The sequence below is a fragment of the Schistocerca americana genome, chromosome 10 (assembly GCF_021461395.2).
Source record: "Schistocerca americana isolate TAMUIC-IGC-003095 chromosome 10, iqSchAmer2.1, whole genome shotgun sequence".
NCBI classification, from domain to species: domain Eukaryota; kingdom Metazoa; phylum Arthropoda; class Insecta; order Orthoptera; family Acrididae; genus Schistocerca; species Schistocerca americana.
The window spans coordinates 61,971,575-61,987,192 of NC_060128.1; the positions used below are offsets into that span (position 1 = coordinate 61,971,575).

Genomic DNA, 15,618 nt, shown 5'->3' on the forward strand with positions numbered 1-15,618 from the left:
GCCAATTTTGAGTTTTTGATTGGATAGTTCATCTTTCAGAAGACAAAAGTACTTCAAAAAGAAGATCAATTTTAGTAATTGAGATGAAAAAGAGCAACTTGACACCATTATAACGCATTGGCTGCGCATTGTAGCCAAAAAACTATGTTGTAAGATACTACAATGACACACTGGATCCCAGCATTTAATTGCAAAACTAATAATATTGGCCCAATACCATTCATGGCATTTGATACCAAAGCTTTCCCAAACTTATTTTATGATTTGTACTCATTAAAGTTATATCAAAGGAAAGAAGGTATTGATAAGTAAACCTTCACTGTTTAGGTATTTTGTGAATTCATCAGTTATTCTTAGTATAGCTGTCTGTAAGTGACAGTTTTTTTTAGGTTTATTTTGATGGCTGGAAGAACTGCACCAGAGATCAACTTTCTGAAACTGTCTATATCGTATATAGGTTAAGGTCCAAGGTATTACACGCATCCTGCAGCCGTTCATCCTTGTTGGTCCTCATTTGCGAGTAATCGAGAAATTTTTTTTTTTGAAATTCGCTTTAGCTTTAAAAACAATAACACAAATTAGATTGTTGCCAGGCAGAAGGTTGTGGGTTTGAATCTTTGATCGTTATTGTTATTAAGTTATCTGGTTGAAATATATGTATTTTTTTTTTAATCTAGTCTTTTGTCACGTCATATTAATGAACCATTTCAATTGCCCTCATTTCTTCCTCCTCTTAATCTTTTTCCATTTTGGACCTTTGTGCATGTGAATATCATTATTGTTACATACCGATTTCAATTTAACTTCTTCCTTATTACCATCTTATATTTTCATCCATGTTACTGCATTCATTATTTTTATTCTTCATTTTGCTGGAATTTCATTTTACTCATAATACCTCCTTTTGTTTAAATTATCATCTGTGTTATTTTGTGCACAGTGAACTAAGAATTTACATTTTAAATGTTAATATGATGGCATCCAAAAACTATACATCTTGTAATGAAAAATATAATTTTGACACTTCTGCAGTCATTAGGAATAGATTATTTCACCTTTTGTTTCTTAATCGATAAATCAGCTTTTTCAAACATTTAAATTTTATGATCGATAAATAAAAATAATAAAATTCACATGCATAAAGGTTCCAAGTGGAAAAGGAACGACAGAAAGAAGAAATGAGAGCAACCGAAACAGTTAATACTTTGATTAAAATGATGTGATAATGGAACAGAAATAGAAAAATTACATTCAAATCAGTTAATAGAATTAAAAAACGATCCAAGTCATTTCAATAAGTACATTACTGGCATTAAAATTGATACACCACGAAGAAGACATGCTACAGACGTGAAATTTAACAGACAGGAAGAAGATGCTGTGATATGCAAATGATTAGCTTTTAAGAGCATTCACACAAGGTTGGCACCGGTGGCGACACCTACAACGTGCTGATATGAGGAAAGTTTCCACCAGATTTCTCATACACAAACAGCAGTTGACCGGCGTTGCCTGATGAAATGTTGTTGTGATGCCTCCTGTAAGGAGGAGAAATGCGTACCATTATGTTTCCGACTTTGATAAAGGTCGGATTGTAGCCTATCCCGATTGCGGTTTATCGTATCGCAACATTGCTGCTCGCGTTGGTCGAGATCCAATGGCTGTTAGCAGAATATGGAATCGGTGGGTTCAAGTGGGTAATACGGAACGCCGTGCTGGATCCCAACGGCCTCATATCACTATCAGTCGACATTATAGGCATCTTGTCCGCATGGCTGTAACAGATCGTGCAGCCACGTCTCAATCCCTGAGTCAGCAGATGGGGACATTTGCAAGACAACAACCATCTGTATGAACAGTTCGACGACATTTGCAGCAGCATGGACTATCAGCTCGGAGACCATGGCTGCGGTTACCCTTGACGCTGCATCACAGACAGGAGCGCCTGCGATGGTGTCCTCAACGACGAACCTGGGTGCACAAATGGCAAAACAACCTTTTTTTGGATGAATCGAGGTTCTGTTTACAACATCATGATGGTCGCATGGTGACATCGCGGTGAACGCACGCTGGAAGCGTGTATTTGTCATCGCCATACTGTTGTATCACCCAGTGTGATGGTATGGGGTGCCATTGGTTACACGTCTTGGTCACCTCTTGTTCGCATTGATGGCACTTTCAACAGTGGACGTTACATTTCAGATGTTTTACGACCCGTGGCATGTTGCAGGTCCTGTACGGGCCTTTCTGGATACAGAAAATGTTCGACTGCTGCCCTGGCCAGCACATTCTCCAGATCTCTCACCAACTGAAAACATCTGGCCAATGGTGGCCTAGCAACTGGCTTGTCACAATACGCCAGTCACTACTCTTGATGAACTGTGGTATCGTGTTGAAGCTGCATGGGCAGCTGTACCTGTACACGCCATCCAAGCTCTGTTTGACTCAATGCCGTTTTTATGGCCAGAGATGGTTGTTCTAGGTACCGATTTCTCAGGATCTATGCACCCAAATTTCGTGAAAATGTAATCACATGTTAGTTCTAGTATAATATATTTTTCCAATGAATACCGGTTTACCATATGCATTTCTTCTTGGTGTAGCAATTTTAATGGCCACTAGTGTATTAAAAAATAAAAAGTCTCATGCCACCAGAACGAGAGTCAGATCCAAAGCCTTCAGCAAGTGTAGGTTGCATGACAACCATTACGCCATGGCAATGGTCTGATTAACATTACTATTTTTAAAGCTGCGGTGAACATCCGAAATATTTTTTTTGTCCATTACACGCAAAGGCACAACTTGTTTAACGTGCAAAGTTTGATTTAATCTGAACCACATAATGTATATTCATTGTAGCAGCAGAGCAGCCCGTCAGTGTTATGTGCTCTGCACAGCCTCCATAAATTAGGAATTTAAAGGAGAGTGAGCAAGCATGTCAGGTGTCTCATATTATCATATTATACAGTATACACACATCAAAAAACGTTTTCCATCACCCCGGTTCCCAGAAACCCTGAAGATAGATGTTGACTGTGGATACAGTATCACAAAGTCCCTTTGACTGTTCAGAGATGGCACTAAACCTGCCCAAAGATGTAAACTACCATGCATGAGCAGTGTGTATTAGACAGAAGGGGTCCGACAGCGAATCAATTCCAGTCATTCCAGCAGGTTGGTTGATTGGTTGGTTTGGGGAAGGAGACCAGACAGCGTGGTCATCGGTCTCATCGGATTAGGGAAGGATTGGGAAGGACGTCGGCCGTGCCCTTTCAGAGGAACCATCCCGGCATTTGCCTGGAGTGATTTAGGGAAATCACGGAAAACCTAAATCAGGATGGCCGGACGCGGGATTGAACCGTCGTCCTCCCGAATGTGAGTCCAGTGTCTAACCACTGCGCCACCCCGGTCGGTATTCCAGCAGGAAGGAGGTACACAGTTCATATTGTCTGTAGTTCAGCCATGCCTAGATAGTCAACACCGTGGTTCAATCGTGTCCGCATTGTTACTTTGTGCCAGGAAGGGCTCTCAACAAGGGAAGTGTCCAGGAGTCTCGGAGTGAACCAAAGCGATGTTGTTCGGACACGGAGGAGATTCAGAGAGACAGGAACTGTCGATGACATGCCTCACTCAGGCTGCCCAAAGGCTACTACTGCAGTGAATTATCGCTATCTATGGATTATGGCTCGGAGGAACCCCGAAAGCATCGCCACCATGTTGAATAATGCTTTCCGTACAGCTACAGGACATCGTGTTACGACTCAAACTGTGCACAACAGGCTTCATGATGCGCAACTTCACTTCCGACGTCCATGGCGAGGTCCATCTTTGCAACCATGACACCATGCAGCATGGTACAGATGGGCTCAACTTCATGCCGAATGGGCCACCCGGGATATGCATCACATTCTCTTCACTGATGAGTGTCACATATGCCTTCAACCAGACAATTGTTGGAGACATGTTTGGAGGCAACTCAGTCAAACTGAACGCCTTAGACACACTGTCCAGTGAGTGCAGCAAGGTGGAGGTTCGCTGCTGTTTTGGGGTGGCATTGTGTGGGGCCAATGTACACCGCTTGTGGTCACGGAAGGCATCGTAACGGCTGTATGATACGTGAATGCCATCCTCCGACTGATAGTGCAACCATATCAGCTGCATATTGGCAAGGTATTCGTTTTCATGGATGACAATTTGTGCCCCCATTGTGCATATCTTGTGAATGACTTCCTTCAGGATAATGACATCGCTTGACTAGAGTGGCCAGCATGTTCCCCAGACATGAACCCTATCGAACATGCCCGGAATGGATTGAAAAGGGCTGTTTACGGATGACGTGACCCACCAACCACTCTGAGGGATCTACGCAGAACCGCCATTGAGGAGTGGGACAATCTGGACCAACAGTGCCTTGATGAACTTGTGGACAGTATGCCACGACGAATATAGGCATGCATCGATGCAAGAGGACGTGCTACTCGGTATTGGAGGTGTACAGCAATCTGGACCACAACCCCTGAAGGTCTCACTGTATGGTGGTACAACATGAGCAACAAAAAGGGTGAAAATGATGTTTATGTTGATCTCTATTCCAATTTTCTGTACAGGTTTTGGAACTCTCAGAACCGAGGTGATGCAAAACTTTTTTTTGATGTGTGTAATATCGAAAGTATCAGGACACCTGTTGCTGCACATGAATATTGGACATGTGCATGTTTCTCATTTATAATGGTTTGATCTATAATGGGGACACGTTCAGTGAGACGCCCGAATCTCTGTGGAGGAATGGCTGCCCGTTCTTCCTCAAGAAGCAAATCCAGAAAGGTAATGATGTTGGATGGAGCGAAAGCAACATTCTTACTCATTCCAATACTGCTCCATTGTGTTCTGGTCAGGATAGTCGGCAGACCAGTCTGTTTCAGAAATGTTGTAGTCCACAAACCATTGCCTCACAGATGCAGTTTAGTTAATGGTGCACACAAATGTCAGCATTGGGTGATCGAGAAGGACAGTTGTTGCAGTGAATTGTGATGAAAAAAAAAAACAGGATGGCAGCTGAGAAAGTCACTGCAAAGCCGAATGTCGCATTCACAAATCTTGTCAGCACCAAACCAGCAAAAAGGGAGCTCCATAAGCAGGGACTTGCAGTGTAAAGTGGAACTCCAAAATCATTGATCAGTTATACAAATGTACATAATAGGAAAATGTAACAAGCAAACTGTGTATGTGGAGCAATTCAAGAATATCATTTGGTCAGATGAGTCACTTTTCACACTGTTTCCAACATCTGATTAAATTTACATTCCGAGAGTGGCATATGACAGGGGTTGAGTGACAGTTTGGGCAGCTGTATCACAGTATTCCATGGGCTTCAAGGAGTTTTCTGCAAGGTAGCATTACTGCCAAGGATTACATGACCATTTTGAGCAATCAGGTATATCCCACAGTATGATACTTGCTCCTGATAGTGATGCATCATCCTTTGCCACCACAGTCACTAGACATCAATATTATGAAGTCCTTGTGGTCTAGTTTGAAAAGAAGGGTGCACAATTGCCATTTGTCTCTGTGACCTTTACCTTAATTTTCCACTATTTTGAAGGAAGAACGGTATAATATTACCTCAAAAACCATACAGGACCTGTACTTATTAATTCCAAGATGAGTGGAATCTGTTCTGAATGCCAAAAGGTTTCCCTACACTGTATTCGGCGTGGCACTGTTTTTTTGTCCACCCCCTGAATCTTGTTACAGAAAGCGCTCGACTTTTACCTTGGCCAGCATATTCTCATAATCTTTCAGACACTGAAAATTCTCAATCACAGACTGCGACAGACTGGAATGTCACCATCTGCCAACCACTACGATTGATAGCGCCTGGAATACTGTGAAGTAGTGTGAAATGATATACCTGTCTCAATTACCCAAATCTGGTTTCACTCAGTGCCCAGCCGACTGAGAGCAACTGCCACAGGAAGATGTGGTAGCACCGCATACTACCGTATTTACTCGAATCTAAGCCGCACTCGAATCTAAGCTGCACCTGAAAAATGAGACTCGAAATCAAGGAAAAAAATAATTTCCTGAATCTAAGCCACACCTGAAATTTGAGACTCGAAATTCAAGGGGAGAGGGAAGTTTTAGACCGCACCTCCAAATCGAAACAAAGTTGGTCCATTGTAACATGAGACACAATTTAGGTCGAATGGATGAAGATACAGCTACAGTAGTTTAGTTCGAGTCGTAAGCTTAGCAGTTCAGCTTTACCAGGTAGCCATTGCTATGCATCAGGTGCTCCGTCTGTATTTATACGGGTACCCTTCCTTTTTCATGTGCTTCGTCAGGTTTCAATCGAGTGCTTATTTTGCTTTGACCTGATAAGTGCCGTCCTCTTTGTTATAGGTGTTTACGTCACTCTAAGCTGAAAATGCGTTATTGTACTGTGTCATGCATTGTTTGTCGCATTCTGATACTGAGTGTTTATGACCAGTCGCCACTCGCGGCATGGCTTGTTTTCTGTGCGCTACCACAGCTTACTATAAAAAAAGAAAGGAATTGTCTCATAAGTGAAACAATGGCAAGAGACTGCTATTGTTGTTACTTACACTGCTGCTTTCTTTGATAATGATCAACAAGAACCAAATAATAGACTGCGTATGATAGAAGGTGTTCTGAACGAGAGTTCAGCGAAAATTTTTCTTCGTTTGAAAATCTTTACAGACGCTTCTTTAGTACATTACATTCTGTGCAGAAATTAGAGTCATCTTAGATTTAAAAAACTAGTCAGTTGCCGTGCTTCATTACTGACTGTATCACTACTCAGCATAAGAATAATACGAATATAAACATGACGTGATATGTATATTCTTCCGCATTTGCTGTTGCCTCACTCTAGTTTTGTAGTTTATTAGGCAGACAGAATTTAAATGAAATAGCAGCAAACACGAAAGAATACAAGCATAATGTTTACATTCTTTTATCTTTTCTTTTAATTTATTTACTGACGCAGAGGTTTTGGCGCCAGTATTTATCTTTGTGCCTGCAAAGCATGCCTGTGTAGTGCTACATACACTCGACAGCAGAAGTCAGTTGTGGCGGCACCTACCAACATTTTCCGGAACTTCCGCTTACTTTGCACTCGATTATAAGCTGCAGGTGGTTTTTTGGATAGCAAAAATTGGAAAAAAAGTGCGGCTTAGATTCAAGTAAATACAGTAATTCTCGCACTCTGTATACTCACGAAGTGCCTACAAATTAATTAATGTATTGTTGTTACCATACTGTACACCGGAAGGACAAAAGTCATGGGGTAGCAATATGCACATATACAGGGTGGCGCAGGGAAACGGGAAATTTCGAAATAACGTCATTTCCATGAATAAATTCATAAAACTAGTAATTTATTAACGAAAGTGAATGTATTCAGTATGCCATTATTCGGTAAGTCTTTACAATCAAAATGTCCAAAAGTGTCTCTTTACGTTTTAAAGATGACATCGGAAAGATGTGCTCCCATTCGGCGTTCACACTCTAACAGCCTGTTATGAAAACTCTGGAATGCGCGGTGTAGCAAATCTTGGGGAATGGCAGTGATTTCGTTTTCAATGTTCTCCTTCAGTTCGTGGAGTGTTGCAGGACGTGTACGGTCCACCTTGCCTTTAAGATATCCCCACAGGAAGAAGTCGCACACGCTAAGATCAGGGGATCTCGCAGGCCATGCAATGTCACCGTTACGTGAAATAATGCGTCTTCCAAACAATTGACGAACTGCTGCCATCGATTGTCGAGCAGTGTGTGACGTGGCTCCGTCCTGCTGAAAGCACACATTTTCGACGTTAAGATTAAGCTCGTACAGTCTCGGTGTAAAGAATGTTTGAAGTATTTCAACATATCGAGCGGATGTTACTGTCGCTGCACTGCCATCCTCACGTTCAAAAAAATAAGGGCCGATAACACCATGACATGATACAGCACACCATATTGTGACCTTGGCGCTATGTAGTGGTCGCTGGTGAAACTCACAATGACTGTCCTGTGCCCAATAACGAAAATTCTGTTTGTTCACGAATCCGTTCAGGTGGAAATGGGCTTCGTCTGATATCCATAAGTTACCAAGGAAATTCGCGTCCTCATTGATTTTAGCCAATATCTGGCTACTAAACTCCATATGTGACGCTGGGTCTCGTTCATGTAAGTGTTGCACAATCTGCAACTTATAGGGATCGAAGTCTAATTCGTGTAGTATTCTCTGTAAGCTTCGTCGCTTAATCCCTAGCGAAGATGCATGCTGTCGAACAGAGCGGCGAGGACTTCTCTCGATTGCAGCTCTAGCAGCTGCAATGTTCTCTGGGGTACGTACTGCTGGAATGCCACCTGGAGGTTTCCTTTTCAAGGCAGATCCTGTTTCTTCAAAATTACGCACCCACGTCGTAATCGCATGCGCAGATGGGACACGTCCGTGACGTCCAAGCTGGTAATTCTGTCGAAATGTTCTCTGCGCGGCAGTCGCACTATCACCATTTTTGTAAAACGCTCTCACAGCTACTGCACGTTCCGCACCAGTCCAATTCTCCATGATTACTAAATGGCAATGCATTCACATCAATTGTGCAAAGTTTCGAACATCTGCCGGCGCTACAGTGCTGCCAACTGTAACATTCAAAATTTCCCATTCCCCTGCGCCACCCTGTACAAATGGCGGTAGTATTGTGTACACAAAATATGGAAGGGCAGTGCATTGGCAGAGTCGTCATTTGTACTCGTGTGAAAAGGTTTCTGATGTACATAGGTCCATTTAACAGGAATTAACAAACAGACACAGAATGCAGAATGGTAGCTGGAGCTAGATGTATGGGGCATTCTATTTTGGAAATTGTTAGATAATTCAATATTTTGAAATACAGTGTCAAAAGTAAGCCAAGAATACCACATTTCATTAATCACCTTTGACTACAGACAGCGCAGTGGCCGATGGCCTTCACACAACAACTGAGTGCAGCAGCTTTCACATAGAGTTTTCAATGCTACGAGACAAGAAATACTGTGTAAAATAACCACAGAAATCAATGTGGGATGCGCAGTGAACATATCTGTTCACACACTGCGGCAAAATCTGGTGTTACTGGGCTCCTGCAACAGACGACTGACGCGAGTGGCTCTGTTAACAGCCCGAAACTGTCTGCAGCGCCTCTCCTGGGTTTGTGGTCATGCCCGTTGGACCCTAGACGACAAGAAAACTGTGGCCCGGTCAGATGACTCCCAATTTCAGTTGGCAGAGTCACGATGCTAGGGTTCGAGTGTGGTACAGACCCTACAGAGCTGTGAAACTAATTTGTCAAGAGTTTACTGTGCTGGCTGGTAGTGGCTCCAAATTGGTGTGGGCCGTGTCTACATGGAACAGATAGGGTCCTCTGGTCCAAGTGAGCCGATCATTGACTGGAAATGTTTATGTTCGGCTACTCTGAGACCATTTGCAGGCATTCGTGGACTTCACGTTTCCAAACAGCTATGTCACATCCCTCGGCCACAGGTGTTTGCAGCTGGATTGAAGAACATCCTGGACAGTTCAAGAAATGGATCTGGCCACTCAGATCACCCGACACGAATCGCAGTGAACATTTACAGGACATAATCGAGGCACTGGAAACACTTTTGCAATTATGGATGGATAGGACACCACGGCTCAATATTTCAGCAGGGGACTTTCAACAACTTGTCGTCTATGTCACAGCGGGTTGCAACCCTACGCCGGAAAGAGATCTGACACGATATTAGGAGGTATCGTACAACTCTTGTCACCTCAGTGTATGTGCACAACAAGCAGAATACCATTACTCGCTATACTTGCTGCTGTTGCAGTTTTAATGGCTGGTCTTAGGCATACATGAGAGCATACGACATTTTACACAGTTGACAAAAACAGTCTAACAGAATTCACTCTTATTTCCAATACAATGGAAAGAGAACTTACATAAATGGCACAGGAATTACGTGCGGTATCCGTTTGTGTATCATATCGAAGATAAGATCTCGCAGGTTGTGAAGCCGTCCCAGTGCCACGAATGCTTCCAAATCTTCTCCATCTACAACGTCATACGTACTCAGCTGCAGGTATTCCAGGGTGTCAGCACACTTCACCAGCAGAGGGACAATGCTCCTGTATAACAGAGCAACACAACTTACTCACAACTGCCAGAATTATTAAATGACTGAAAATTTACAAACAGTATACTGAGTTCTGTAACAGAAATAGAATAATACAAGCAATTAATATGGACATAAACAACCATGAATGAATGTTCCAAATTTTTGAGTGTATACACTGAACTCTAAATAAAAAAAAATCACATTGCTGAGCTGTTCAAACAAATAACAGGTAAACCTTCACAAGGGATACACATCAATTTTAATCAGCTTTGAATATATTACAGCAGAGAACAAAATAACAGATATTTTTTTATGTGTGCCCATGCACCCATTATGGGGATGAAATACCCCCTTGAGAAAAATTGAGTCAGATATTCTGAAACAATGCCACTGAAATGGCAATGGATATAAGAATAATTAAATAAATGTTCTAAGGTTTTTAACGCACATTACAACAGCACACCTAGATTTGTACAATTTTTTTATTCCCTCTCCCCGCTGTATAGCTTTTCAAGTTGACATCTGACTAATAGCAAAACGCATAGCATCATTAATAGAAAATTCAGTCATATGTGATGAATTGGTATTCCCCGATGTGTGTCTGCTTTAATGCCAATTGTCATGGTGGGTTGTTTAATGAGTCTTTCCCACATAAGTGCACTATAAATGTATGTTCTTCACACACTATATTTGTGTTTTCTTTTTTATATTTGGTGTATTTTTTTGTTTTCATGTTGTAAACTTTTCAGATTTAATAATGTTACATTTGAAATTGTGTATACATTACTGCTGTAACATTACTGTAAATCTGTACAATAATGAGAAGATGCAGAATTGTTCTGAATGATCTGATTTTTCAAGGGGGTGTTTCACCCCCCTTAACAGTTGTATGGGCACCTATTAAAAAATGTGTGGGAATTATTCTGAGCTCTACCAGAACACATTCAAAGCCAATCAAAATTGAAACGTATCTCTTTCTACTTTTCATAACTGCTAGCTCCAGAATACGAAAAAAAAGCAACATTAATGTGATGTGCTTACATTACATACACTTTTTCTTCCACAGATCCGTAGTGTGGGCAACATCACATATGTGCGAGAATAAATAATACATATTCAGTAAAATTATCAAAAAGGTAATTGCAAGCAACTACTTAACGTTCTGACTGCAGATAATACATAGTCTGACAGAAACAGTGCAGCACCTGGACGGGAAGATGAAATGAAACTTCACAGCTCGCAAGGGTATTTGAAGTTATTTCAGCGATTACAAAATCAAGTCAAACTCGACAACGTGAACCCCCTAATCTGTAAGAAATGCACCGCCTCTGGCATAGATGCGAGCAATGCTTCATTTGGGAAGGGTCTCATGAAGCAGTTACATCCTCTCTCGAGGCAAACTGGCCGTCAACTGCCGTAACTGGTCCTCAATATCCCCGTATGCTGCCACTGGGACACAATTGACATCCAAGACAGGAATGAAATCTTTACTGGGCAAAAACATGCTGTAAGAATATGTTGTGCTCACCCACAATCGTCTTGTAGACATCTGTTTAAGGACTTGGGCCTTCTGATTACTGATTCACAGTACATTTATTCCCTCATGATGTTTGTTGTAAATAATCCACTACAAATCAAAACGAAGAATGATGTATATATTTACAATACCAGAGGGAAAAATTACATTCATTACTCCACATTAAGGTTGTCTTTAGCACAAAAAGGAGTGCACAATGCTACAACAATTTTTTATCACATACCTAGTGATATAAAATGTCTAACAGACAGCAAAGTAAAATTTGAAAACAAACTGAGAAAGTTTCTCTTTGACTGCTTCTATTCTGTAGAAGAATTTCTGTTACTGTAAAGTGTAGAGCTTACTAACTCCCAACAGGAGCAAGATAGTGAACTCATGTTGATATCTCTGAGACTAAATTCACCTGACATCTATCCTATGAAACCCATCTGGGTTATTGGGTGCCATCACAGCGTACACAAAAAAATATCAGTGGCACATTATTTACACAAATTACATGACCTGTGTTTAGGCATCTAATGCCACACACCTCGACAAACCTGCCAACAAACTGCCACACCCCTGATTCACAGAATCGGTGATGTATTTCACTCCGAAGAGGGACAAACAAGCTATTAAGCAGGTAGACTAGGTGTTTTGATTCATTAGTGTACTGGATGTACAAGAACCAAGGTGAAACAATAAGAGTGGAAGACCAAGAACAAAGAGCACAGATTAAAAAGGGTGTAAGTCAGGGACGTAGTGTCTCACCCCTGCTGTTCAGTCTATATGGTGAAGATGCCATGACAGAAATAAAAGAAAGGTTCAAGAGCGGGATTAAAATTCAAGGTGAAAGGCCATCAATTTAAGATTTGCTGATGACATTGATACATTCAGTGAAAGCGAAGAAGAATTATAGCAGGGTGGCTACTCAGGCTTGGAGAAAATGTTTAAAAATCCCTGGGAATTCCAGGTGTGAGGAGAAAAATGGTGTCCAGAACCTCCTGATAAATTAATGAAATTAATGGTGAGTGTAGGGAGTGTAGGAAAGAGGTGGGGGAGGGGCGGTGGGGGGGGGGGGGGCAGCATACCTCAATAATGACCGTTCTTTACTCTCAGCTGAGCAACATACCAGCCATAAGCAGTAGTCTAACCGCAATTTTTAAATATAAGTAATTTCTATGGAAGAATATTCATGTGATTAACACACTTTGAACTATTAAATATTTTAAAATTTGTGATTTGCCCCAAGATTTTATGACATTTGCTGAAATTTCCTCGATTTGTCAAGGTAAAACGTAGTGCTCTGAGAGTTCAAGGTTTTCCAGAAGAATCGCCACCCTGTACAAGATCTGTTGAATGAAATGAACAATCTAAAGAGTATTCAGTACGGATTAAGAGTAAATTGAAGAAAGACGAAAGTAATGAGAAACAGCAGAAATGGGAATTTTAGCAAGAAACTTAACCTAATAATTGGTTATCATGAAGTAGATGAAGTTAAGAAATTCTGCTACCTAGGCAGCAAAATAATACATGACAGATGGAGCAAGGAGGACAGAAAAGAAGACTCACACTGGCAAAAAGGGTATTTCTGGCCAGCAGAAGTCTACTTGTATCAAACATAGGTCTTAATTTGAAAAAGAAATTTCCAAGAATGTATGTTTGCAGCACAGCATTGTATGGTGGTAAGAGACAGACTGGGAAAATCAGAACAGAAGCATTTTGGATGTGGAGCCACAGAAGAATGCTGAAAATGAGATGGACTGACACGGTAAGTAATGAGGCTGGGTTCTCTGTAGTCAGCAAGGAAAGGAATATGTGGGAAACACTGGAACAGATAGGGTGACAGGACATCAGAGGTTAACTTGCATGGTACTAGAGCGTGCTGTAAAGTGTAACAACTGTTGAAGGGGACAGAGGTTGGAATACGTATAGCAAATAAGTGGGGACATTCGATGCAAATGCTACTCTCAGATGCAAACATTGGCGCAGTAAAGGAATTCGTAGCAGTACGCATCAAACCGGTCAGAACACTGATGGAAAAAAAGAAGGCCTGAATGAGGAACTTTACCTTTTAGCTCACACACCGAGTTCCTTCCTTTATGCTCGGTCATCACCTTGCAGAGTATTCCTCCTCCTGTTCTATGCACACTTCCCACTTACTTACTTGACTTCAACATTCTGCTTACACATTCTGTCTCCTTCTAGATCAGCACTGTTAATCCTTTATCCTTCTCATCAAAATAAATGCAATGACAGAAACAGCAAATAATCATAAAAGCCAGAATGAGATTTTCACTCTGCAGCGAAGTGTGCGCTTATATGAAACTTCCTGGCACATTAAAACTGTGTGCCCGACCGAGACTCGAACTCGGGACCTTTGCCTTTCGTGGGCAAGTGCTCTACCATCTGAGCTACCGAAGCACGACTCACGCCCGGTCTCACAGTTTTACTTCTGCCAGTACCTCGTCTCCTACCTTCCAAACTTTACAGAAGCTCTCCTGCGAAACTTGCAGAACTAGCACTCCTGAAAGAAAGGATACTGCGAGTTCGAGTCTTGGTCGGGCACGCAGTTTCAATCACAAAAGCATTTTCCACAATCACTTCTACTGCTCGCACTGGGAAATAATGACAGTCCATACTTTGAATGGTAAGTTGACTGTAGATAGTTGCACGACAGAGTTACGAGGGTTTAGGGTGTCTCTTATTTTGCCCCAAAACAATTATTTATGAAAACTTTTATACTTGCCACTTTAATGTTTTCTACTTCATTAGATTTACTCCAAAAAAACATTTCATCTCAATAGGATGACATTAATCTGTGCCGACTGGAGCAATGAATTTTAATACTAGGAATCTGGCTTTCTAATTTTAGTCAGTGTAAAAGTTATTTATGACTGCATAAAAAAAATAAATATCTCTTTGCTTTTTAGGATGCATTTAGTATTCTTGAAAATATATTCTTTTTGGTGCTTCTTTCTTGCAATCCGAATACAGTCTACGGTGCTCTTGAACAAAAAGCATTACTAAGTTCTTTTGCTCCTCACCTATGGTCAATATACTGTGAAAATCTTGCATTAATTTAACACACCTTTCAGCTTAGTCATTAATGGCTTATAACTTCATCACTATCCTTTTAGTGTCTAAATATGAAGAGGTGTTCTTCCATGTTGATGAGTGTTCTTCAATAAAACTAGTGTCCATAATCAGGAGATTGGTTCTCTGCTCTTCCCTGACACGAAGTTGGCTGATTATTTTCTCTGAAGCAAAGATGAGATTGAATTATGAGACGTAAATTAATGAATTAAAAAAAATTAATAAATAGTACTCGAAATAATTTTTAAAGTTACTTTATAATGACCCATACAGTTCTCCTAAAAAACAAAATTTCCCATTTCTAGAGACTCTCTTTCCAGATTGGCTTCCATTTTGATTTTGGTTTGACCATCTACTTAATTGTCCAAGAGCAATACAAGAGACACCTTTTCTGATAAATACCACAAATTATGACTAAATTTACTTATAGCTGCTTTTGAAATCAAGGAATCTAACCTTTTATACAATTTCAAATCTTTTAAGGAGAAGTGACCCAGATGAGGAGCATGTGACAGGATTGGTAACAAATAAGCAACCGACTGCTTTGCACTCACACATACTGATAAGTTATGGTGATGTCAACACGAGACCTGCGAACAACGTGAAAGATCGTGGTCCTCATGTGGGTTCATTGTCCAGTCTTACAGTACTTCAAGTGTTACAAAATTTTGTTTAGGCATGTTTTAGAGTCATTCAAACCATACTGGAGGGTAAGCACTCACAAACATTGAAATCGGAAAATAAGGGACACCCTAATGATGGTGGTCTAAAAAGTTCTCGGTCTGACGGTGAAGACAACAATTTATGCTTTCAAAGAAGTTTTATTTTTTCCAGCCTAATATCCTCTAATATCAATACAT

General features: G+C 41.0%; 1 protein-coding gene across 1 annotated transcript in view; it reads right to left on the reverse strand.

The window, feature by feature from the left end:
- The window catches only part of LOC124552664 (F-box/LRR-repeat protein 4-like), a 105,573-nt gene that overhangs the window by 42,597 nt on the left and 47,358 nt on the right, over window positions 1–15,618 (reverse strand). Inside the window, exon 5 of the mRNA XM_047126988.1 lies at window positions 9,971–10,156. Coding sequence (XP_046982944.1) covers window positions 9,971–10,156 — 186 coding nt within the window. The remainder of the gene's footprint in view (window positions 1–9,970; window positions 10,157–15,618) is intronic.